Genomic DNA, 25,163 nt, shown 5'->3' on the forward strand with positions numbered 1-25,163 from the left:
AGTGGGAGTTTCTTTAAAGCTACCCTTTCTTCTCTGTGTTTGGAACTGTCCTTTTTCTTATCTTTAGTCGACTGTCTACTGCTGTGGATCCTGCCTGTCTTCTCTCATGTCCTCATTAATGTGTAATGTCGAATCTGCTGCTGGTCCCCATTCTTACTCTGTCTTTCTCTGCATTCCCTGTCTCTCCTAATGACAGCTGCCATCTATGTGGCAAGTTACTCAGCTCTTTCTTGCTGCTGCCGTGTTCCTTCTGTCCAACCAAAAACTGATTGCAGGACTCTAATATGTTGCAGTGAGGTTACTGGTGACTGAGTACTGAGTAAACACAGCTTTTTATTGTCCTTAAGATCCTCTCTGCTGCCTTCTTCTTTGGAGGAACATTAGCTCAACCTGTCACTGCTGCCCACCGGCTAAAGGCAGCTGTTGTCTGAGGATACCATTCCAGGATAGGCATTTTCAGGGCATGATTTTTTCCATCTATTTCTAGCATCGCGTTTTCATGTTACAATTAGAAGATGTGAATGCCATTCCAAAAACCATAGGTAACATGGATGGACAATGAAGTGAAATATGATATGTGTGATCTCTGCTTGCTCCTCAGTCGGGAGATGAGAGAAAATACCATTGCTGCTAAATGGTGCTTCTGGTTTTCTGTGAATACTGGATATAAATGGGAAAAAGAAATGTGGAATTTAAATGGAATGGCATTTAAATTACACGAAATTTAAATGTCAAGAGTTCAAATGTCATCTGTGCTGATCTTGCTGTTCAGTGCTTTCTGCAGCTACAGAAGTGGGACACTGTGCTAAGCAGGATTTTTTTTTTTAAATCCATTTACAAGGTTTTATCTCCATGGCACTTTTGTTAAAAATACAATACAGAGTGAAAACCGTCACTGAATTACGGTCTGCTTCTTTCTGGAAGGTGACTAGACTCAGGCAGGAGTGAGGGAGCCAGTAGGATGTTACCCTGGTGTGGGAGAGCCCCTCTGCAATGACTCCAAGTTTTGCAGTGGGGTGGGGTGTGTCTTTCCCACTAATCCCAGCAACTTCTCTGCACCTCTGTGACTGTGCAAATTGTCCTCTGGATTTTGACCCTGAACCAAGTTTCTTTCAGAAATTACCAGCTTCCCACATCAGGATAAGCCTGCCTTTTCTGTGTCTTTTTTCTTGTTGTAATGCCACGTAGGACATGCATTCCCTGGATTTATGCCATTACTGTTGTGTGATTCAAGCAGGGCATAAGATAAAAAAGTTAATGCGTGTATTTCATAGCGTATTTCTGAGAATTATAGAATGAGTTAAATAAATTTTGAGATCTTTCATAGTGACCGACTGTGCTGGATGCTGACATATTTAGTCTAGGTGCTGCACCAGTACAAAATTTTTTTTTCACATTCCAACTCCTAATGGAAAAGAACTCACGATTCTCCATCAGCATGCAGAAGTATAAAATTTCTGAGGTAAGGTCTACAAAAGCACACAAAGAGAGCTGTTGACTATGGGAATGGAGGACAAACTGGTCAAAATTAAAAAAAGATAAAGGCATTGTCTGAGGGAAGAGTCCCATATAACAAGTTACAAGAAAATCTTTGTTTCTAACTCTAGGTCCTTCTTCAGTTATCAGCAATGATGATGATTCAGCCAGTCCCCTCCACCACATCTCAAATGGCAGTAACACTCCATCTTCTTCTGAGGGGGGTCCTGATGCAGTCATCATTGGGATGACGAAGATTCCTGTCATTGAAAATCCCCAGTATTTTGGAATAACCAACAGTCAGCTCAAGCCAGACACTTGTAAGTACAAAAACCTGTATATGTTTCAGTCATTCGTTTTATCTGTGGAAGTGTTGTTGCTCCTTAACAGAACTAGCATAATAAAATACTGTGAATGCTTGGGTAAAAATGTATGCAGTTTGTTAAAGGTACATGGGATGAACCACTTCACATTTGTTTAAGCCAAATTCAGCTCTTGTCAGTGAAGTCAGTGAAGTGAGCTATGTTACGCTCAAAGCCCAATCCATATTTCTTCAAAGTCACTGGTAGCCTTTCCATTGATTTCAGTGGTCTTTAGCCAGTCCTGTGCACTGAATGCATTCTTGGGAGAAAACAAATATTGGGCCAGAAGTAAAAGTCAGTATGGTTACATATGCACTACTTTTAAATTGATCAAATTGTCAATTAACATAACCTAACTTTGAAATCTGAGTTTTTGTAAAGTTATAAGAATGATAAGGGTTAAAACTTCAGTTCTTTTAAATTCATTGTATAATTCAACCTCTAGAGACAGAAAAGATGTTTAAAAGTAGAGCAGAAGGTTACGTGATGGACAACAAATGTCACAAATTTTTTATGTTCAGTCAGAAGCAGGTGCAATGTGAAAAAATATGAGGAGTTAAACATAATTAACTATGAAGTGTTAAAAAAAGAGTATCACTAACTTCAGATGCTACTTTTTAAACCTAGTAACAGTTTTAGAAACAGTTTTAGAATTGAACATTTGAAATATTGATTTTTAAACCAGTGATTAGCACTAGTGATTAATGAACATAACTGAAAAAATACCTAAAGGACATTGTGATTAATAGTAACTACACTGCTTACTATTTCTCATCAGGACACTAAGTGTTTCAGAGAAGGTTGTTGCTGCCTTTTTTTCTTTTTTTTCTGTTTTTTGTTTGTTTAATTCTTTGTGGAACCATTTATCTTGTGATTATGAAAGCCTATCTACATCTAGATTATTGCACTAAGCACAGAGTGTTCTTGCAACACAAGATTTTCTTCTGCCTTTTTATTGTACATCTCTGATGCTCTCTCTTACCATAGCTTTCTTGTGTTGCACTATTTTGTGATTAGAAATGCCCCATTATGTCTTCTACCTGCAAGTAACAATGACGATAATCTGAATAATCTGGCCCAGAGTATGTGGTGGGATCATAAGTAAATCACGGAATTGGTGGTACTTGATCAGCACAAAAAAAATGTTATACAGATGTGTTCCAATTAGAACATTAATTCCTGTGAAGAACAGAAGGTGCCAGATAATCAGAAATGGGCAACATGCCCACTAGAGCTCTCTAATGTTATGTAAAAGGCTATGCTTTTAAACATGAAGCTACTATGCCTCCATTTCCAGCTGCATTAGGTGACTTTAAAATTATTCAAATAAATCAGTTACTGCAGAGTTTTTAACTTCAGCATTAATGTTGAAACAACATACGTACTGTTCTGGAAAAAACCTCAGAGTGTACCAAAATACTGAATTTTCTCACATTCAGTAAGTTGCACATTAAGTACAGACACCTTAAATCACGGCTGACTTGTGTTAAGTATGTCTTGATCCTAAAAATACATAAGTCTGTGTTTGATTTTGTGTGCTGCAATAAAACCCACATGGTGTCAGGGAAATCAATCACAGTACATGAAGTTCAGTTGGTCTATAAATGCTTGCAGAACAGATCTTAGGACTCTTTGCTAGGGTGCTGTGGGGAAGTTTGTGGAGATGATGCTTTACATTCTGCCACATTGCCAGTGGTCCCAGTCCTTGTGGTATGGATTTTTTGTGTTCTTTTTGCTTTGGCAGAGAGAATCAACTGTGGCAGTGTATAAACCAAGGCATATTTCTTCTACTGCCTTGAGCATCTATCCAATAAAAAAACATAATTAAAATTGTCTTGGACAAAAATGGACTTCTCAAATATAATTTCACATATTATCTCTTTCTGTCTTTCTCACTCATTTATTATTACAGAGCTGCGCTTGCCCTTTCTTAACCTGCCAACCTTCTCTTAATGTATATATCTGGTATTTATAAAGCTCTAAGCTAAGTAGTTTTCATACCTTTTTCCTGTTTAGAATAATGCCTGCTCCTGAAGCCACCTGGTTTCCGCTCTCCGTCGAGATAGTTAACATTTATGTTTATTTCTTATCTGGTTTAAGTTCCATTGTGCTCTAGCATTAAACACAACACTCACTGACAGACACACTGGAAAAGGTTCTTATGAATTTAGGATATGTTGATTTGTAGAATGTGGTAAGAGATTGAGTTCAGTGAAACTATACACAAGTCATATTGCAGTTTTCACAGAAATTGAAGGAATATGTCTGCTGTTAGTAGCAAGTGGAGTTTTTATTATCTATGTAAACTATATTTTGACTTATCTACAGAGAAGCATTTGCAAATACAGTGTATCAAGCTTCATTGAAAAGTATTAGAAGTTTATGAGTTTAAAAAAGCTAAAAAGTTCATTACAATTTAATTTGAAATTCTACCACTGTATGAGTAAACTGATCCTTTCACTACTGAATAACTAAATCACAAAGAGTGATGGATTCTTAAGGTCTTAAGGTCTTAAGCTATAGCACTTTCCTCCTCTTGAGATACATCCTTCAAGGTGTGAAAAACAAACTGATGAAGACCAAAGACCCATTGACTTCAGGGATGAGATTCCAGTCATAACTCAGAAGGACTGTATTTCTGTCAGGTTTCAACACAACCGCTCATCTGTACCTTCAATTAATAATGTAACAATTACTCTACATCTTCCAATTGGGATTGGTTGATATTTCCCACTCTGACTGCAGATCATCTTAACTACTCATTTTTATCACCAGCAAACCTACTGATGTTTCTTCAGCACTTGTCTGCCTGACATGCTATCCCAGCACTCCTGGCTTTTTCTTTCCATGCCATGTACTGTCGGTTGATGCTGGCTGATGGGTTCATCTGCCACTCCAGTATCTTTAAGATTTTCAGCTTGAAAGGATATAGTCTGAGATGCATAGACGTGTTTCAGACATGTACCAGACTTCTTGGTTCCTTTTTGTATGAAATCAGAAGGTTCTTCCATTTTTCAATACTTGGCTAACAGTGACAGCTCTGATTTCAGATGTGTGAGAGAGTCTGAAGCCCAGACATGCTGAAATGCTCTTTGCGCTTAAGGCATTATAAACCAGGTTGTGCTGTGTTGATATCAGACTGCAAACTTCTTGCCTGGGAATTACCAACAAGATCCCACTGGTACTGTTGAAAACTTTGCAGTGAAGTAACACCACCAGGTTCAGAAACCTCACATGGATGGCAAACCCTGTAAAGACTTTTGTCCCCTGAAGTCAGCTGGACAATGCAATATGTTATGGGCACAGATCCTAGCTTTTGTGAGAAGGTTACCTTCACTAATCTTATGAGCTGTCACAGACCCAAAGATGTTTGATATTTTCATTAATACCATGGTATTTCAAAAGTCTTCTACGTCTCTGCACAGAAATTGTAGTTGCTAAAGTTATCAACTGAGCCTGCTGAAATAGGACAGAGGAAACAAAGCCATGCTTCCAAGGAGTAACTTTGGACTTTCTTCATCACCTAGCTTGCAGCTCAGCACTTGGAATATATCAGTCCATTACTGTTAGATTTCCATGATTAATGGTGGAAATAACATTGCTATGTTGGTAGTAATGTGAAAAGCCAGACCTGAGGAGAGGGCATAAAACATCAGCAGATGTGCACAGACCTGAGATTCTCAGAGCAGAACTTGGGTAAGAAACTTCTTGCAGGTGGTTTGGGGATTTTGAGAATCAGCTTGTTTTCTGAGCCTGACCCCATTAATCCCCCCCCTGCCCCACAAAGTCACCACAGTTGTTTGTGTGCCTCTGAAAGGAAGGTTGGAGCTTCGTCCTTTGAGATGTTTGTGAGCTCGAGGTTTCGGGACCCCTAAGGTGGGTAAATAGCTGCACTGACATCAGTTTGCACTTTCCAGATAATCTGTACTTGCAACTCACTCTATTTCATGAATTGCATTGATTTCAGTGTTGGAAGAGACCATACTGTACTAGGTAGGCTTATTGATTAGTCAGCAGATGGTTTAGTGGCAAGATGTTTTCAGTGACTGGCCATATAAATAGCCATTGCATTTCAAACAATGTGGTATGGATTGTGACTTTCATGTGGGAAATTAGGTATATTCTTGAAATAGTCTTAATATTTCATTTATACTTCTACAGTTTAAGATTCTGTTCTTTCAAGTATAGGAGTCTGAATAAGCAGTTTATATAATAGTTATTGTATTTCCTGTTGGTCTTCATTAGGGAAAATCTTAAGCTGATTACATGTTGGTAGAAATAATTTTTCTAAATTATTTTCTATTTATTTTGCTGGTCTGAAAAAATTAATTTAGTCTATAGCTCCAGTTCTACAGTAAATTTCTAAGTGCATGTACAGTGCCCATTTTAAAGGCAGTTGTGAGGGCACCCTTCTTCTATCCCATTTTCAACATTGGATTTTTCAATTTATGCTTAGGGATTTTCATTTGCATTTTAGGGATTGTTACATCATTTAGTTAAAGGTAAGCTCAATCTTTTTCTGACTTTCCTTGTTCTTTAACTATGTATTTCTTTTTAACATTTGTGTAGCCAGACTCGGGATGTCCCCATTAACCAGGAAAGAATGCACTGCTTCAGTCTGCCTCCTTCCTGAGTGACTTTTAAGGAAAAGAAAATAAAAAGAACAGTTATTCTTACCACTTTATCATGACTCCCATAGTACTGGACTTTTGTCTTTAAAGCCATAGGTCTTGGAGTCTGATGATGATGTCAGATTTCATTTTAGAATGAGAAAAACCTGAGGAAAAAGTTGAGAATAAGAGCCAGACCCCAGAAGCCTGAGGAAATGGCAAAAATAAAAAAAAATATCTAGATTTATTTGTCTTTTGTTTATTACTTTTTTTGTTTTGTTCATTACATTCTTTTTAAACTCAGTTTAATGAGTTTTATGATTTGGGAGCATTTGAACATTGCAGAAGTACAAGGTTGTGCAGAGCTGGCCCTCCTCTGCCAGTCTGTAGACATGGCCTTGACTGAGAACAGGGGAACAGCCAGACTCCAGGACCCCCTGAGTTGCAAGTTCTCTTCCAGGCTTTGTGTGGAAGGCTGCAGCAAGCTACAGTTCAATGCCTGGCTGTTTTCGTGTCTCTGATCACTCACACACTGCAAGGCACGGTCTGGTTTCTCTTAATTTTGGAGTATGTTGACAACCTCCCCAACCACTAGCAAAGAGTCATTTAATACAAAAAAAGAAGTAGTTGTCTGTATTTCTAGGGTAAGTTGAACAGAAGGAGGAATTGTTATCACCTGGTCTGTATTTCTCAGGCATCCTTGCCCCAGCAGTCCCACAACAGAGCCAGGTCACAGCACATGTGTTTCTTTACTGGGGGCTGGGGCTCTTGCTGCTGAGTGGGAGTGAGACGGACTGGTGATATGAAAGCTGCTGGCAAAAAGGAAAATTCACCAAGAGAGTCCTTGTGATGCAAGGATCTGCCAGACATCTGACCCAGAGCAGAAGAATTGTATGTTTCTGGGTGCTGCTCATCCTGCACATACAGCATCCCTTACAAAATTTAATGCACAAAGATCAGACTGCCTGAAGTGGGTAGTCTCCATTGGACTTTATTCTGGGTTCTGTCTGTCACCCTAGACTTTCCTACAGTTTTGAGGGATAGGGTTAATTTTCAACAGACATTGAAAGGTAAAAAAATCAATTGAGTTGGTCCCTGTGCACAGAAGGAGGATCTCCCATGACAAAAATTCTGTGAGCATTTCCATCTCTTTTGAAAGTCTGTTGCATTTGAGTGGCTACAAAAAAGAGGCTGCTGCAGTGTTTTCTTAGCCATCTGAACCCTAAGGCTGGGGATTTTTCACCAAATTCCAAAGCTTGCAGAGGTAAAAATTTGTAAGCAGCTAATTTATCCATAAAAGACACCGCGAGCTCAACAGCCGGAATGCAGAGGGGCAAGGCTGATAAATCTTAGTGAAATCCAGGCTGCGAGGAAAAAACCTCTCTGTCCAAGCTGAACTTGCCATTCCTGACATTTGAGGTTAGTTGAGATTGCAAGGTTTAACAGGACACTCCTCTTGAGATCTGAAAACCAAAAGACATTAGATAGTGAAAGCTAAACATGAATGAAGTTGAGATTACAAACAGAGATACACCTTTTATATTTACTTCTTTTCCTGATTGTTTACTCTGGATATATTGGCTGAATAAGGATATAAAGATATATAGAGGTATATTTTGTTGTCTTGACTAAATACTTTTGTATTTTGATTGCGTCTTTTAATCCCTGACTGGAGGAAATCACCACTCTTTGCAATTGTTTGTCCAGTCACAGTTATGTCAGAAATGACAGCCATATACATCAGTGCTGGATTTCCATTAGTTGCATTTGACTTTTGCTAACTGGGCAAGGGATTTTTCTCCCAGACTGTAGCATACTGAGTTTCAGATGCTTTTGCCAGTAATGTGGTCACATTTCCTTTGCCCAACTAAGAAATTGTAACAGGGAATAAATAAATTTATGAGAAATTAGATACTTTTACTCCTGCTGCTCATTCTGAAACTTAGCAGACCTGCATTTTTTTTTTTGTTTTTCCAATCAGATGGAAGGAATTCTCCCAAAGTCTTCAACTTGAAAAGTGTGGGTTTCTCCCTCATTAAGAATTCAGAATTTAACAGAAAGTCTTATAAATTTTGTCATTTAGTGTTGAGGTGAACCCATAGAATCATTTTTCCCTAGGATGTTACTTGTGTTGCTATCTTGATCTGTTCTTGAAGTCCATTTACATCTAATAAAAAAAGAGAAGATATCATATTTTCTGCAAAATATTTACATTTCACCACACAGAATGTTGTTCTGAAACCCAAATTATTCAGTAAACCATTTGCACTGAGAGCTCAGATGCTGGAAATGCAACTGCAAGAAAGAACAGCTTTAACTTGTATCTCTACTTTGTGGTTAGCATGAGTATTTTACCACCTGGAAACAGCAAAATATGAAACATACTTCAGGATAAATAGCAGGTGTTATAAGGACATCTAAGCAATGAAGATCCAAAGTATACATTTTAACTACAGAGTACGAGGCAAGACAGAATGAAACATACACTCTCAGGGAAGTGGCCAGTGTCAAAATTAAGGTAAAACATGAAACTTCTTTTTTAAATTTGTCAGATAAACTTCAGATAAGAAAACTGAAGTGTTCTCACCACTTCAGTGCACTGTCTACATTAAGCCCAAACATGGCCTAAAGCGCAAGAACACATTTTATGAAAGATAAGTGATATTAAACATATGCTCAAGCATTGTCTGCAATTAGGTATTAGTCAAGGTGAAAAACCCAAACACAGTGTTTTTACATTAGGTTTAATCTACACAGCATTGCTACATTTGGTTTGTTATTTGATAATATATCTGTATCAGAAATACAAAGTGTCTTGGCAAAAAAACACCAAGCTAAATCAATTATAGCACCATTTATATTGTAGTATTTAAACCATGCTTTTCAGACTCTGTGCTGCAAACAAGGTTCATGGACGTTGATTTTATATACAGCAATCTGCATGGGTATATTTAAGTTGAATGGGAAAAAAAGGTTATCCATTCTGAAAACCTCTTTAGCATGAACCTAAGCATGGAAGCAGGTTTGGGTCTTGGATTTATTTCTTTGTCTCAGTTAAAGTTTTGACTAAATAAGAAACACAGACCCCAGGGAAACAAGGTAGTCTAAATAAGAATAAAAGGAGAAATTTGAAGTCTGATAAATACAGAAGTATGAGAAAGTTAGAAATAAATAACTTTGTAGCCAAATTAATTCATAAACCCTACTTCTAATTTTCTTGAATTCCCTACCGAGCTAGTGCTTCAATCATTATTAAGAAACATGAGAGTGTGAAAATGTACTCAGCGCAAACTCAACCAAAGACAAATTTTGAGAGAAAATTATCAGGAATACCCTTGTCCAGAGTAAGCATCGATTAAGTCAGGGTAGTATTTATTGCAATTGCAGTGTGAGCCATGTTGTTTTTCAACTGTGTGTAACAACTTCACTGCTCTTGCCAGCTCTCTGAGGAATTAGGGCTGTCAGTGGTTTGAGACTGATACGTGAGAGAAGTTTAGTAGTTTGTATCCTGCAGGAGACTGTGTGTTTGTCTTTGCAAGTTTGCAGATCAGCCCAGGGCCGGAAGGCTTTGAATGGCCTGTTACACCTGGAGCCATCAGAACTGCAGAGCAGTCCATGGCCCACTCTGAATATATGCATGGCCTTTGTGTTTCTGTATATGAGTGGGGTTGACTTGCACGGCAGCAGACACACCCAAGCAGTTCATCTGCTCTGTCTTGTCCCTCCCTTTCTTACATCATTTGCACTCTGGCTATCACTTCTGTGAGAGAGCTGCTTTCTTCACTGCATCCCAGTGGTGGTGGCTCTGAGGGCTGAGGCGCAGAAAGCTCATGCTCCCCCCCAGAACTGTGTATCAGCTGCTTTTTTGTTAATATCCCAAACCTTTTTTATTCTGCAGCCTGTGCATCTTGATTATCATCTGCCTTGAGGAACCTTTCCCAGAGAAAATGCCACCGAGTTTCATAAGGTCTAAGCATGTTAGGTTTAGTTTTAACAGTTTTTCACTGGGGGATTCCTCATCATCTCAGACTTAGCTGCATGTGTTTTACAAGCATAGGGTAGATCAGCAGCAAGTGGAATCTAACAGACATTTAAAATGTTGTCAGAGATAAAAGTAACAGAGTTGGCAATATTATTAAATACCCTGTAATGATCTTCAAATAACTTTTTTCAGCATTAGCTTGTTAATTAACCTCTAGACAGGCCTCTCATGTTCTACAACAGTTGTGGAAAAATTCTAAGGTTATTTTTTTCTCACTGGAAGGTGTTTAATTAATATGCCCATTTTAGTTTAGACATATAGTCTATATAATAAAATACCTGAGCTCAGCATTTATGATTCGTATGAAAACTACAGTAACATCAGCAGACAATTCCAGGAACATGCTTCAGTGATTAAATAGTAGAAATAAAACAACAGCAGAAATTTATTTTATGGTCATTTTTTATAGCCCTCCCTTTTTCACTTTCCCTTAAGCTAGTTTCCTTTTAGCTTGTTGGACAAAAGTGAGAACACCTTTTATTACCATATGCTTTCTCAGTTAAGGATGCTTGAAGGGACCTCTGCATAGTGGGATAATGACTGAGGCAGCAGGAGATACAGGCAGCCTTGAGCTCAGTAGTACTTGGCAGTGAGTGTTGGTATGAATTTCTCAGCCTGTGATTGATCAGGACATTCTATAGAGATTGTGTTATTGATCTTCAAAGGTCAGAATCATGAGGCATACAGATCAGGTATGAGGTAAATGCTGGCCTGGTCTTATTTCTAGCTCAGTGATGCCCATAAGAATTGAAGACTACTATTTGCAGATTGAGAGGTTTTCACTGTGATCAAAGTACAAAACTCCTGCAGGAAAAAATGTGTGTCAAATAACCTAAGTCAAGACTCTGCACCAAGGTTTGAAAATTGTTAAAGCTCTGTGGATGAAAAGTTGTGCAGTACCACTGGCTAGTGCCCAGTAGCTTTGGAGGACAATTAAATGGAAAACATATTGCATGGGGGTTGTTTGCATTTGGAAAAAAATATGTTATATACATACCAATTATTGCCTATTTCTCTAAACTGCGGCACATCTCTGCATAACCAATACTGTCTCTAGGGAAGTTTTTCTGTAGTTTTTGCATTTGGGGAATCTAAATTCTGTTCTCAGTTGTCAGCTAAGCCCATAAAAGGGCATTCAGGTTCTAAATAAAACTAAGTAATTGGTTTTTTAAATAGCCTTAAACAGCTTTGAAGTATAAAGTCTGGTCAATAAAATTCAGAATCTTAGTCAGCTTAGTACTTTGTGAAATTCCTGTAAATAATTGCTTCACTTTTAGCTGCCTAAGTGCCTTTGAAATCTGGTTGCTGGAAACTGTTGAACGTCAATAGTTGCACAGGGGCAGGAAAAGGCTCCAAGAGGATGCCTTGACCAGCACTGAGTTGTATTGAAGGGTTGGAATCAGAGATAAGAAGATGGAAAGTGATGCTGTCTTCACTGCTTCCTTCTCCTCTTCCCTCCTCCCACCTTGTTTTGTTTTCCACAGAACTGGAAAGAAGGAATGGCAGAGGGGGTGATTGTCCCTAACATGTGGTTATTTATTCCCAGGACTGGGTAGTGAGAAGCCAAATCTAACTTCAAACAATCTCCAGATTATATAATTTTAAGGAAAATATAGATTTGACAGAATTTTCAGCTGCAGTTGTGAATACTTCTTTGAGCTACAGTTTCAATTTAGAAACTTTTTGAAGTGAAGCCATTCCCGCAAAGCAACTCTCATTTCTGAGTGTTGCTGAGGATTTGTTTAGATTTGGTTTCTTAGGCTTTCTTTCAAGGATGTACTTTTTTTTTTCTTTCTCTTTTTTTTTTTTTTTTGGGTGCCCACATCTTGCAAGGCCTGTGGCTGCCTTAACAGAAAAGCCCTCCAAAAATAGCTGAAAGCAATACCCGTCAAGGGGAACTTGTCCCACACAAAGTGGGGAGGAAGAGAAAAAGGCAGAAACACAGGGGAAAGAAACAGCAGAACCTCAGTCTTAGCCTTTGGCAAAGAAAGCACAATAATTGTCTGATTTGTTCCAACCAAATGTGCAGGAGGACATGATTTATCTTGTCCCTGTTTTACTCATATCAGAAGAAAAGTAGCTGTTTTGTAGTATTTGCAGTCTCCACTCAGGAGGCTGTTGAGACTGAAACAGCAATGGGATTGCCTCCAGACAGAAATGAATTGTCCTGCCCCCCATGTAGGAAACCTTAAAAAGCTCTTTATTGGGTAGTAAGGAGCAAGGCAAAATCTTGTTGGCTAATTCTTTATCCTCTGATTTAGATGTGGAAGTACCCTTTTACACAGTGTTGTATTCTCATGTGCTCCTGATGCTTCAGTCCATGAAGCTCACTTGTGCAGTGAGTGATGTGCAAAGTGCAGTGGGTGGTGTGTATGATCAGGTGAGATTAAAATGATTTGTGTTATCATTGTCCAGCAATGCCATTCCCACATATGTTGCTTGTAAATTCTCATTTTATTTTGCATACTCTATCTGCTCAGTTCAGGAATGGACAAATTGCTACACTGGATCAGAGTAGTAACTCTTCTAGTATTTTAGAATGGCAGTAGCTATTGGAAACCTTTCTTTAAATAAGTATCCAATAAACCTTAAGGTGTGTATTTTTTCCAGCTCTTCTGACACATAAAGACTGATTTATGCTCAGTGACATATTGATATCATTTTATAAATGCTAAGCCTCTCTAATAAACTAGCAGATAATGCCTGAATGGTATGTCACAGCTTTCATGATGTTAACAGCAATGTATTTATATCCTCCTATGGCCAAAACCCTCAGAACTGGGAGGGCAGGGGACAAGAGGGATCAGAAGCAGCTAAAAGGCCAAAGGCTCATACCCAGCCAGTGCAGCAGGTTGCTGGCATTCATCTGTCCTGGCAGGTAATGATGTGAAACAGTGTTAGCATCAGCAGAGGTGCATTAGTGTCCTACACCCAGTGCAATCATGGGGTTGAGCCTTTGGTACTGTCCCAAGGATTCTGAATCCCCATAGCATTCACAGTGTGCCTGGAGAAGGTACTGCTGCCAACCTCTCTGTTACAGGGAAAGGCAAGTTTGCCATCCTTCAATGTCTGCAGCCCATGGCTGGACTACAGGTGTAAACTGCCTTTGGCTTCAAGTCCTGTCAGTACTCTAGCCACCACTGGGGAGGGTGGATTTGTGGACTGGACTCCTTCAGCTGCCACAGGCATCAGATGTGAGGCTCAACAGCTCTGTGCTGAATTCAACTTTGCAGGTTGTGGTCAACTCTTGCCAACTCAACCTTTCAGTCTTATACCTAAACCTGAAGGGAGACATCAAGTGCATGTTTTCAGTGACCTGTGATTTCAGACACAGTCAATCACAGTTCTCATCCTGAAGATGTGGTATAAGAGCTCAGACTTAATACTCAAATTCACACAGACCTTAGAGAACATATTTCTTTTTTATCTTAGTTTTTTTTCTGAAGAGAAAGATGACTCGTTTCCCAGCCATTTGAAGTCTTTTGCATTTTGCCTTCTGATGCAGCCTGTTTCCTTGCCTTAAATGTTTTTTTATATTTGCCAGTGTTGTATTGCACTGTAAGGTTACAATTTTTTACTTAATGCAGCATTTTAGAGAACCCTGAAATTTTACCACATTGAACAATAAACACAGTGCCAAAATAAAATATATTTTAGAAATTACAGAATCATAGAATCATTAAGGTTGGGAAAGACCTCCAAAATCATCAAGTCCAACCTTTAACTGAATAATGAAGACAAGAGTAGTTTCAACTTTTCTTTGCAGTGATAGCTTTCCTCTAGAGGCCCCACTCAGAACTGATTTCCCATTTTAACCATTTAGTTTCTTGCCTATTGATCTCTGTGTATTTTGAATTTGGCGTCAACATTTGAAACAGGACTGTGGTAAATGGCAACATTAAACAAACTGGTAAGAGATTTATTTTGGACTGGTAAATTTTCTTCACTGTAAGATGGCTTGTTTTCAAGATACAAAAAAGCACACAAGTGTTCACTGCTCCTGCAGAAGACAACTGTGTCATCTCAGTTTGGCAGCTTCTGCTTATTGACAGAATATGTACACAAGAATATGGAGAGTACTTTCTATGGGAAAACCACAGAAAAATGTAATGTGTTTTTCATAATAATAGAGAGAAAGTGTACCAAGAAATATTTGATTTTCTTTTGTCTAGTCTTGGGATGGAGTCTCTGCTTGAGTGTGTGATATTTATTTTTCATCATATAGAAAAGGATGTGCCCACCCACAGTGAGCTCTTGGCTTCATCAGACCAGTAGTCCCATCTAAATGTTTGTAAAAACTTTTAAAAAAAATTTGTTATGCTTTCTGTGACATTTCTGTATGGGTATACTATATACAAGTAACATGTTAAAATCCACACTGTTCAATAGCTAAAGCATCTCAAGACACAAGTTTTCATTTTTAAGAAGGAAGGGCAATTATTTAAATGGAAATGTGGTCTCAGGAATGGGTTTAAATATTTCCTAGATCTCCACACTGTCATAATAAGAAAAGGAAATAGTAGTTTACAAGCTAGGATATAAACCCTCCACGGGCACAAGCTGCCCATTATTCTCTGTGCTGCTTTCTGCTTGAAATTCAGAGAGGTTGTGTCAGTGCTGAGCTGAACTTGGAGTTTTGCATGGCATGTTAACTCTCCGGTTAATCAGGCTAAGAAAGCCCTAGATCAAAGCCTATTTGAATGTGTTCAAGCCAAACCCAGTGAGTACTGTTTTCTTTGTATTTGGAATTAGCTTTTAGGTTGTTGCTTTTAAGCAACTAAAGAGACATTTAAAACTGTGCAAGCTAAGCATTTCTGCATTCTGATGCACTTGGATTACTGAGGTTCTTGGTGTGTGTTTTTAAGTTGTGCAAGCTGCAGGATGACTGTAAATAAAATCACACTTTTGAGTAGATAGTACTCAGTCTGTCCTCCAGCATGTAATAGTTTGATTCCTAGGAGACAAAAGGTTCTTCTCCCTGCCTCTTCAACCCAATGAAAGGCAGTTTAGCAAAACATCGGGGAAAAACAATGTAAAGACTTACAAAATGCACCCTGTATGTGAATGCAAAAATATGAGGTACATTATTATATTCAGTCTCTTAATGAGATACTCTCTTATAGCAAGATTATTGAACAAAAGAAAGGCAATGCAAACTCTTTAATGTTTTGCTTGTTACCTTTAACAGGCAGCTACTCTGTATAGGCAGATTTCAGTGAATGTTCTCAGGCTTTGCTACACGGAATATCTCCCATGTTGCAAACATGGATTAAAAATTCCTACTTTTAAGCACTGTTTAAGCTACCAAACCTGTTAAGGGTGACATTAGCATCACCAATATAAACTTTGAGACACAACTACTGATAAAACTCTTTAGATGAGACAAAACTGAACCAACATTACAAAGATAAACCAGCTAAGTCCTGTGCTCAGACAATAGAGAAACTGGAAGGAAATTACAAAAGCCTGTGACTTACACCTACCAAAGCAATAATCAGAGAGGCCTCCAGTAAGAAGTGGCACCACAGCGATGTGTACAAATCTTCCTCTCCAAACAAAAAGAAGAAAGGAGAGAGTGGAGAAGGAAAAAGGAAATAAAAGATAAAAGCGTAGACCTGTTGACAGTTTACTCTGAAGAGGCTATTGCAGTTGTTCTTCTCCAAAGTTCTAGCGATCAAGTTCCCTACCTAGGTTTTGTCCTTGTTCACTTTAAGGATTAGGATTCAGAGAGCAAAAGGATTTAGGCAAGTAGGCTTTGCTTTTGATACATTTCCTAACTAGTTAGAAGCAATAGTGTTTCATTAAGGATTTTTTAAATTGCCTTTCACTAGGCTGATGTGTTCATCAAGTTTTCCCTTTTTTCTACATTTCATCCTGACAGCCAGGATGGTCCGGTTGGGAAGGGAATTTTACCTACAGTCCTCTGGAGCCTCAGTGAAGAGAACTAGAAGGTGGCATGACAGGGCCTTTTATCAGTGGTTTTAACAATTTGTTGATTTGGTTTTATAGCTTTTAAACTGGTGATTATTGCTTCTCTAGATGTTCAGGAGTGCAGTCTTCTTGAATCTGTGATAGCATTTTATTATTGTAATAACTGTAAAATGTCTTGGATCTTTGGGGATTGTGAAAGGACCAGTAGAGTACACGATAAATGAAGAAAGAAAACCTTTTCTGCATCACTGTTTTTATCTCTATCCATCTGTGCCCCCCAACTCCAGACCTCAGCTGCTACTTGTGCTGCTGGAGATAAAAGGAGAAAGATTATTAGAGTCCTTGTGATTATCAAAGGGACTGGGATTTAAGAGATATCATGATTTGTGTTGGTTGCTGAAAAGCAGAGGGGCTATTCTTCAGATTTTCCTTGTATCAGGAATATTAATATAACAGCACCAAGGTCACTGAAGATGAGATGGCTCATCATAATCCAAATGGTCAGTTCTAACACAAAAATACTGCTGCATGTAAAGGATTTGTACATAGCAAGTATTTGCAGTACCATAGGAATTAAAATCTGAGTCCTTCTTGATGTTTATCATTTTATTCAGTCTGGGAGAAATTCTCAGAGCAACTACTTTTAACTCACAAAATTCATATTCAGGATGCGTAAAGTTTGTCAAAAGTAAGGTGTACTTAAATCTTGAATTCTGGTTGCAACTTCTGTGACTTCATTAGATCTTGATTACAACCTTGCTATGCTTAAATCTGAGTTTTAATTTCCATTCTTAGCATCCTTTTGACTTGCATGTGATTTTTACTGGGTAAATTTCCTGGGAGTCAAATTTGGTAGCTTCTGGATAAGAATGAGGAAAACGATCAGTGGAGCAATGTGCTGATGTGCAGGCATCCTGCAGAGGCTTCTGTATGAATCTGGCAACCATTTCTTCACCTGATAACAGTCTTGAAAGGGTGGTTCTTCCACCTTAATGCAAAGTGAGAGAGGAGGATCCTACTGCCTTTACCACTTGGTACATCCAAAATAATGCAACCTATACCGAATTATTCCATCTTCAGTACAACTCCTCCCCCTCCAGAGTTCTAGGGTAGTAGCTGAGATTTTAAATGCACAAAAGTAAAGCTGTTCAAAAATAGGGTTTTCCTCCCATACGAGACTTCAGCATTTCAAAATTAGTTTCTGTTTTAAAGTATAAGTGAAATCAGACGGCACTTGCCTAAATTTGGTCTCAAGTTTCAGCTTGAAATGTTGAAATGGAAAAAAATGTGCATCTTTGGTAAAATTTAAATAATTTGGGATTTTAAAATTATTTTTAAAAAATAGTCATTTGGGAAAATACGTCAAAATTATGGGTAAGAGGTTTTTTGTGGATGTTATTCTGGGGGAGGGAAAGGATTTTTCCACTCTGAAATGTTAAATTTTATTCTTCTTTTTAAGAAGCCAAAAATGTAATTGAAAATCAACATTTTTCTGCTGCCAAAGTTTTGAAACCTTATTTTATGTCATTAATAATTCTCAGTGAAATTTTTAACTGGCTTTATGCTGAAAGTAGTAGTGTGGGAATCAAAATTTTGAATGTCCTGACCTGTGTTCAATTAATATTAGTATTTTTTCTTTAATTTCTATACCTGTTTCCATTCATTTTCTTGTTGAACATATAAGGGGAGGGACTCTAAAAAACAAAAGCATGTGCATGTTACTGCAAGTGATATCCAACAAGTCCAAACCTTCTTGGATTAAAGGGTAAAACTCCACTGAAGTCAATGGAGCTTTAAATTTTGGCACCACCAGAAAATTTGTCCTGTGGATGCAATTGCATTGTCCCATTTTGAATGCTCTTCATTCTCATGGCACACATTACTAAAGGAGTCTCCTTTCAAGCACTTGCACATTTATTATTTCCAAACCCCATTTCCTCAGAGAGGTCAAAAGCTCTTCTCATCCCCATAGGGAGCCCATGGGAATTTCAGAATTCTGAAGTATCACAGGTATCCAACTGCACTAAAATATTGACACATCTTTTTAGTTTACTTTTTTAACCATACTTTGTTTTTGTCATGGATCAAAAGTGGTAGAATCTAATTTTTTTTGATTGGGAGGGCAAACACTGCAGCAGGGAAAATGTCACATGAAAATTAGATTACTTTCAACTAATTGATTAAAGAAATTCTCCTAGTGAAAAGGCCTTATCCCTGATTGCTTTGCATCACTAGTGTGGTACTATAGTACCATTTTTATACCATGTTTCTTGCAATTTTTAGTGTTATCTATGCAGAAAATACATTGCAGATCTCCTCTAAAGCCCAATGTTTTTCCTGTTTTGCTGTAAAGTTGGAGTTTTTCCTTCTTGCCTGTATTGAAATTTTTCCTTAAAAACAGAGAACAATGAAATTCTTTATTATTACTTTTGTGCATTACTTTAGAGCCCTGAGGTCCAAACAAGACCTCAAGACCAAACTGTGAAGTCCAAACAAGACTGTGCAAAGCCCTGGGGTACTGCGCAGATGCAAATAACTCCTGCCTGAAGAGCTTTTGGACTATGGCCCCACTCCTGTAACCTGGAGCTACTTGATTTTCCTGTGGACAGGTTACAGACCTGGGGCTTTGCACACGGGGTGAAGAACAGGGGCAGAATGCTTAGTTGTCCTGCGTGTATGAGCAGGGAGTCCCAGGGATTAAATCTATTGCCCCAGATCACACAGGAAATCTGTGGCTGACCCTGAGGTGGAAGCCAGATCTCCTGTGTGTCATCCTCATCCCCTGGGCCATCTGTGTTTGCTCCCAAGTTTCATGTTGGCCTCCAGCGCAGAAACTTCTAACCAAGGAATTTTCCATTGAGTTCTGCTGCTGATGAGTTTCTTTCTCACCAATAGGTGGAAACTGACAGCCCGGTTTCTCAGGTGACACAAGGAACGGTTCTGCCATCCCAAATGAGGCAGGAAAAACATCACGCAGAACAAGGAATTTTCCATAAGAAACTGTACCATAGCAACTGAAAAAGACGTTGAAGCCCATTATACTTTCTCAGCTTGTTGCAACCTGTGCTTTGATGCAACAGGACATCAGAAAAGTGAAGACTTGGGGATTTTGTTTTTCTTTTCCTCACTTATTTCTTTGGAGAGGAGAGATTGCTTTAACTGGTACTGCTTGATCTTAATGAATTGCAAGATTGTGTAACCTTTCCACATCCATCTCCAAAGTCTGTGCCAGAGCCTGTGATCTGGCATGTATTGTCATGCTATAGCTGGGGAGGGTGAGGGAACTACATTTGCAAACTTCCATAAGAGATCACAACTTCTGAAATTGTAGGAAAACTAACAAAATAGGATGCAGAGATATTTCCAACAGGCTGGCAGCTGTGCAATATGTGGCATTAAAATAAAGTTGAGTCACTAAGGAGCAGTGATATAGAAGCTAGCAAAAGTTTTTGTCTTTTTTTCTAAACATATCCCAAATATGATTGTCTAACAGAAAAAAAAAGGTCCCTGTGCAGAAAATGGTGTCTTGTGTCATTGGTTTGGATATGGACAAATTCTTGCTATACTAGGCACAGTATTTATATAAAATGTTGCATAGAATCTTTAAGGGAAGTCTTTGCAGGGCAGATGTTTGTCTTGTTCCTGATCAGCTGTAAAAGGCTGTTCAGAATGAAGAAATCTAAATTAACAGGATCTAAAATGCTGAAGTGAGAAAACAGGTGGAAATCTGGTTAGCAGTACTAATCAACTGAGGTCTGGATATTCCCTTACTTTTGAACTGGAACAGTTTAGTCATCTTCCTTTTTTTTTTCCTGAGTCCGTGCTGTACCCAGCCCATATTTTATTTCTCCCCTATATTACTTCTCAATAAACTCCACACTGTGGATCATCCTCCTCTCCTGTATAACTGCAGATATGTTACTAGGTAGAGAGCTGCAGCATGTAGCACATTTTCTCTGTGTGTACTGTCTGGTTGTTCAAACTCACAACCTGTCCAATATCTGAGGTATTTCTGAGGTAAGATGTTCGTCTTTTCTGTGAGACTTCTTTTTTCCTGTTCTCCTCAATGTCAGTGACAAGTCTGTCACTGTTTTGGGAAAGTTGTGTCAGAATCCTGCCAAGCTGGACGTGACCTAAAAGCACTGTACTACAGCAGGAGTTTTCACAGCTGTCCTTAATTAGGGCTTCTGGCAAGGTCTACTTGTGAAAGCACAGTACTTTTTTTACAGTGGGAGAGATAATGCAGGTTTTCAAACCACTTGCTCCTAGCTACTGTCTTAGCTTTCAACTTGGTTAATTATGGGCAAAAAAACCTTTTAAAACAGTATTGAGAAGAGATTTTCCTAATGATGTTTGGATGCTGAGCTAGAATTGCCCTCATTAGGATGCAATTTACCATTTTCTCCAGTTTCCACAACAAGTCAGATTGTAGGAGTTCAAATACCTACTTGGCCCAATATGAAGGAAAATTATTCCAGTAGCTCCTGTTCAAAAATCTTTATTTGTTTCCATCTCTGAATGTGTGGAAAGGGAGCTACTGGAAGTAGTTTTGAAGAGTTTGTTGTGGTATGTTAATCCCTGAGGGCCTGTTTATTTTTATGCAGGATAGTACGTAAGATACTGTAAATGAACAATATGCAGACTGGAATAGGCAAAGAATTAGGGCATTTAGCTAGCAGCAGACCTCACATTTTCTTTTGTTCATGGCACATATTTGGGGGGTTTTGTGTTTTTTGGGGGGTTTTGGGGAGGAATACTTTCATGACTTACAAGATAACACTATCTTCTATTTTTGAGTGTGCTATAACAGTTTAAGGAGGCCAAAATCTGTGAAATTACAAGGAATTTTTTATTGCAGACAAATCTATAGCTAAGAGGTTTCCACTGGACCTTTTGGAATTAAGAAAGTGATGGCAGTGAGAAGTTTGTTCCATTGTTTTCAAAATAAACCAAATAAGAATCTTGGCAAATACGTAACTTACATTTTATAGCTTTGTGACACTTTGAGTAGAAGCCAGTATTTTAAAAAATCCCCACCAGTATAATGAAACAGCTAGATATGTATTTCTGGCTTTATTTCCCAGGTGGGGGAAACAGTCATAAAGGGATTCATCCTCATAAGGGTTGTTTGCTAAAGCACAGATGACAAATACCTTTTCATCTATGCATGTATGTGCCTAGATTTCAGAAGAAAACAGTGTTGCCTCTATCTTGCTTCTCTGTAAGGAAAAATGCAAATCAGTACTGGTTATTTTTGTGCTTAGAGCCTGTTATATTCTTGGAAAACATGGTTGAATTACCCTTCTCTTACTGAAGAAAATGTTACAAGGTAAGAATAAATGTGACAAGCAATGGTGAAAACAACACACTAACCTATAAGTTAGTTGGCAGTTGTAAGTGGGAAAACATTGCAAAATTTACCCAACAAATCTTGACACTGGTTTTCAAATAATTATATTGTCTTCTAATCAGAAGGACAGGCTAGGAACTCAGAGTCCTGGAAACTTCTTCAGGGCCGTTTCGTGGATGTTGAACTACCAAAAGGCAAAATGTCCCTCCAGCTTCGCAAGAGGCTTCAGACAGATCCCTCCTAAAAGCAAGTCCATACTTGCCCTCCTGCTGGTGGTGGTCTTGTAGGGGACAGAAATTAATAAACGCTGCTTGCAAAGTGGTCTATTAACGCACCCTGGTGACCTTTTGTCAGTAGTGCTTTGTGTACCTCAGTGTTTTAGCTTAGTGCAGACCAGGTGCATATCAAAGGACAATACCCATTTCCTTAGCTGCAACTGTCAGTTCGAGCAACTTGAGACAAAAATCCAGCTGTTCCATTAGTAACAATAAAAATTGTGGCAATATTTAATATTTTCTTTGCTTATAAGCACACAGTATTCTGCCATTCAGTTCAACAAATGTACCAGCTGTTTGTGTTGGTTACTGCTGCTCAAAATGTTTCCCAAGTACATGAATATGTAAGCAACTGGTATTTGTTGATCTGGGAGAGAACTTGAACTTCAGAAGGAAGGGGAGAATACCCCTACATTTTGCCTATCTTAGTTCTGTGCAGACTACCTTTGCTGTAAATATCATGGTATACAGTAGTTGAAACAAAACAGTTGTTTTTTTTTTAAGAGCAATAGTCATATAGATGCTAGGTGAGAAAAAAACCCTTCCGCTCTGTGCATTTTTGGTGTCTTGAAGAGACTGCCAGAATTACATTTGCATTAATTTCAATCTACAAGTATTAAAGAAGATTCAAGTGAAAGTGCTTTCCAAATATGAGGAGCACAGGGGAGAAAGGTAGAACTATGATTTATGGTGACATCTATTAAACTTTTACAGAATATCATATGTATGTACTAGTTATCAACATAAAATTAACTGGTATTAATTGGTCAAAGCTGCCAACTCAGTCTGCTTATGAGTGTAACACTCTTCTTTAGGTCACATTCATTATACTGACATCATATGTCAGATCCTGAATAAAGTTCATTCAGCCATTTCTGCTGTTCTTCTTGTTTGTCCTGCTATGTATGTGTGCTGCCATCAGCAAGAATTCATGTCTTGGCGAAGACTGGGTCTGTGTGCTTTGAGAAATAAGAGTATCGGGTATCTGCCCAATGGCCAATTCTCCAGCAACAGCGGGACTGTGGGAGGCCATCCTTTGATTGAATCATGCCTGGTGTTTTCCTCATTCTTGGAAACTGACTGGAACAAAATGTTCAAAGCGCTTTCTTCCTCTCTTCCTCTTTTTTTTTTTCTCTTTCTGTTTTTCAGCTCCATGCCTCAAAAGGTTGTAACTGGGTTCATTATTGTGTGATAGATCAGTGGTGAACTTCTATGCATTTTGCTTCATTTGGGCAGTTCCTGTTCCTTCGTGACAGCTGCTTGGCTCAGCACACTGTAATTATCTAGTCAAAACTAAGATGCTTTTAGGTAATGAAAGCATATTGGCAGAGACTGAACTTGTCCTAATCTTCATCATGGGCCACAGCTTTAAAAGATCCTATTTAGTGTTCGTTTTGTCACTGTTGGTACTGAAATTCTGAAAGTTCATTATCACACTGGACCCTGTGGGAAGCTGTTGTTATCCTAAAGGAGTACAGGTCCTTGGTTTTCGTTAGCTTCTGACATACTGTATAGTCTGTCAAAAGTATACTTTCGATTAATGTATTGGTGTTCATTCTCTTTCTCTAAAATAAAGTTTTATTGATGTGTGGGAGGGTTCTATTTATGTGTGAGTTAGAATTTACAAAGCCCTTATTTAAACAGATGTCTGAAGGAAACTTCACTGAGAAACAGACCTGTGGGTTTGTTGTCTGCAGTAGAACCAAGGCACCCTCTGCTGCTACTTCAAACCTACCTCCATTTGACAGACAGCTATGTGCAAACTAAGTGATTGGTGCCCAACTGTCCATAGCCATAGGGGCATATATGGCATGGCATTGCCTCTAATCTGCTAAAGGGCAAGTGGCCCTGGGCTGCATGTTTTGTACACCAGTTGCAGGGGACTGTATATAGTGGAGACTTTTGCTCCCTCACCAAACTTGTTTTAGCAAAGAAAGAGTATTCCTCCTTATTTGTCTGAAATGTAGAGAAACATAATTTCAGCTAACAGATAACACAATCCAGAGCTCAGAAGAGAGTGGAAAGACATTTCTCATATTCGTTGCTAGATCTGTTACCTAGATGTGCCAGTTTTTGTGTTACATGATATTAAGATAAAAATCAAGAAGAGAAAACACATGACTTTTTTTTTTTTGCAAGAAAAATTACCTGAAAAGTCCTCCTGTTCCCATTGACAAGTCAGAGTTTTTCTATCTTACTATATCATGGAGCAGGCTGGATTTTCTATCAGGACAATTAGAATAGATACCCATCTTGCTGCTATTAAAAAAGCCTTTAAAGTGTTCTCAAATCTGGCTGGGCTGTAGTTTAGTGTAATTTAGAGAGCAGTTACAAGTAGGAGCACTGCTGTTTGCTTAAGCAAAGCTCCTTGCAAGGAGCATAACACAGTCTCATTTGTGTCCTTTGCTAGAATTTGAGAAGGTTGTCAGACCTTGAAAAATGATGAAAAGTCAGCCAGAAGTAGAAACCTCATGACCTTTACACATGGAATAATTTGTGTTATATAAACTTACACTTCATGGTGTTAGTCCTTTGAAGTGCAGGACAGAAGAACCAAGTCACCAGAGGAGTTGTTGTGTGGTCTGTAATAAGCAGATCTTTTCAAGCTTGAAAGGTTAAGCATGTGCTATGTTCAGAGATTTAATTTTTTCCAGGGCATTTGCAACAAGACAAAAGAAAACTCATCTTTGCTTTCTGATTGTTGAGGATCTAATCCAAAAAACCCTCAACATGTTCAGTCTTGCAAACCCTTCATGACTTCGTTTGGTTGACCAGTAAGTGAGAACATGCAGGTCTTTTGTTGGAAGCTAGTATGATGTAATAATCTTTTGACTTTGTTGTGGCTGCCATAGAAGTATCTGTCACAGCCCAGTGGTAAAGATGAATTTTCCGTGTGTACCTTGCACGCACATGCTGCTAATTGCATCATAAGCACTGTGATTCTGAAACAGTAGCAGAGGCCAAGGGGGAAATGCCTTGTATATGGCATACTCTGGCAAAAAGGTGTGCCAGCTTGTCAGTGAAACAAAAGCAGAACGAATACCTTACCATGGAAAAAGGCAGATGCTGAAGAAAAGCAAGTCTGTAAAAGGAAATAGCTGCTTTTCCAGCTTTGCT

General features: G+C 38.6%; 1 protein-coding gene across 5 annotated transcripts in view; it reads left to right on the top strand.

The window, feature by feature from the left end:
* The window catches only part of NTRK2 (neurotrophic receptor tyrosine kinase 2), a 203,902-nt gene that overhangs the window by 114,754 nt on the left and 63,985 nt on the right, over positions 1-25,163 (top strand). For 4 of the 5 annotated variants that reach the window (XM_071581437.1, XM_071581428.1, XM_071581431.1 and 1 more), the window contains one exon: positions 1,608-1,796. In XM_071581437.1, the coding sequence (XP_071437538.1) occupies positions 1,608-1,796 (189 nt within the window). Of the gene's footprint in view, positions 1-1,607; positions 1,797-19,316; positions 20,316-25,163 lie in introns of those variants that run through there. The other variant, XM_071581433.1, reaches the window with a different exon arrangement.

The sequence above is a fragment of the Pithys albifrons genome, chromosome Z (genome assembly GCF_047495875.1).
Source record: "Pithys albifrons albifrons isolate INPA30051 chromosome Z, PitAlb_v1, whole genome shotgun sequence".
Taxonomy (NCBI): Eukaryota; Metazoa; Chordata; class Aves; order Passeriformes; family Thamnophilidae; genus Pithys; species Pithys albifrons.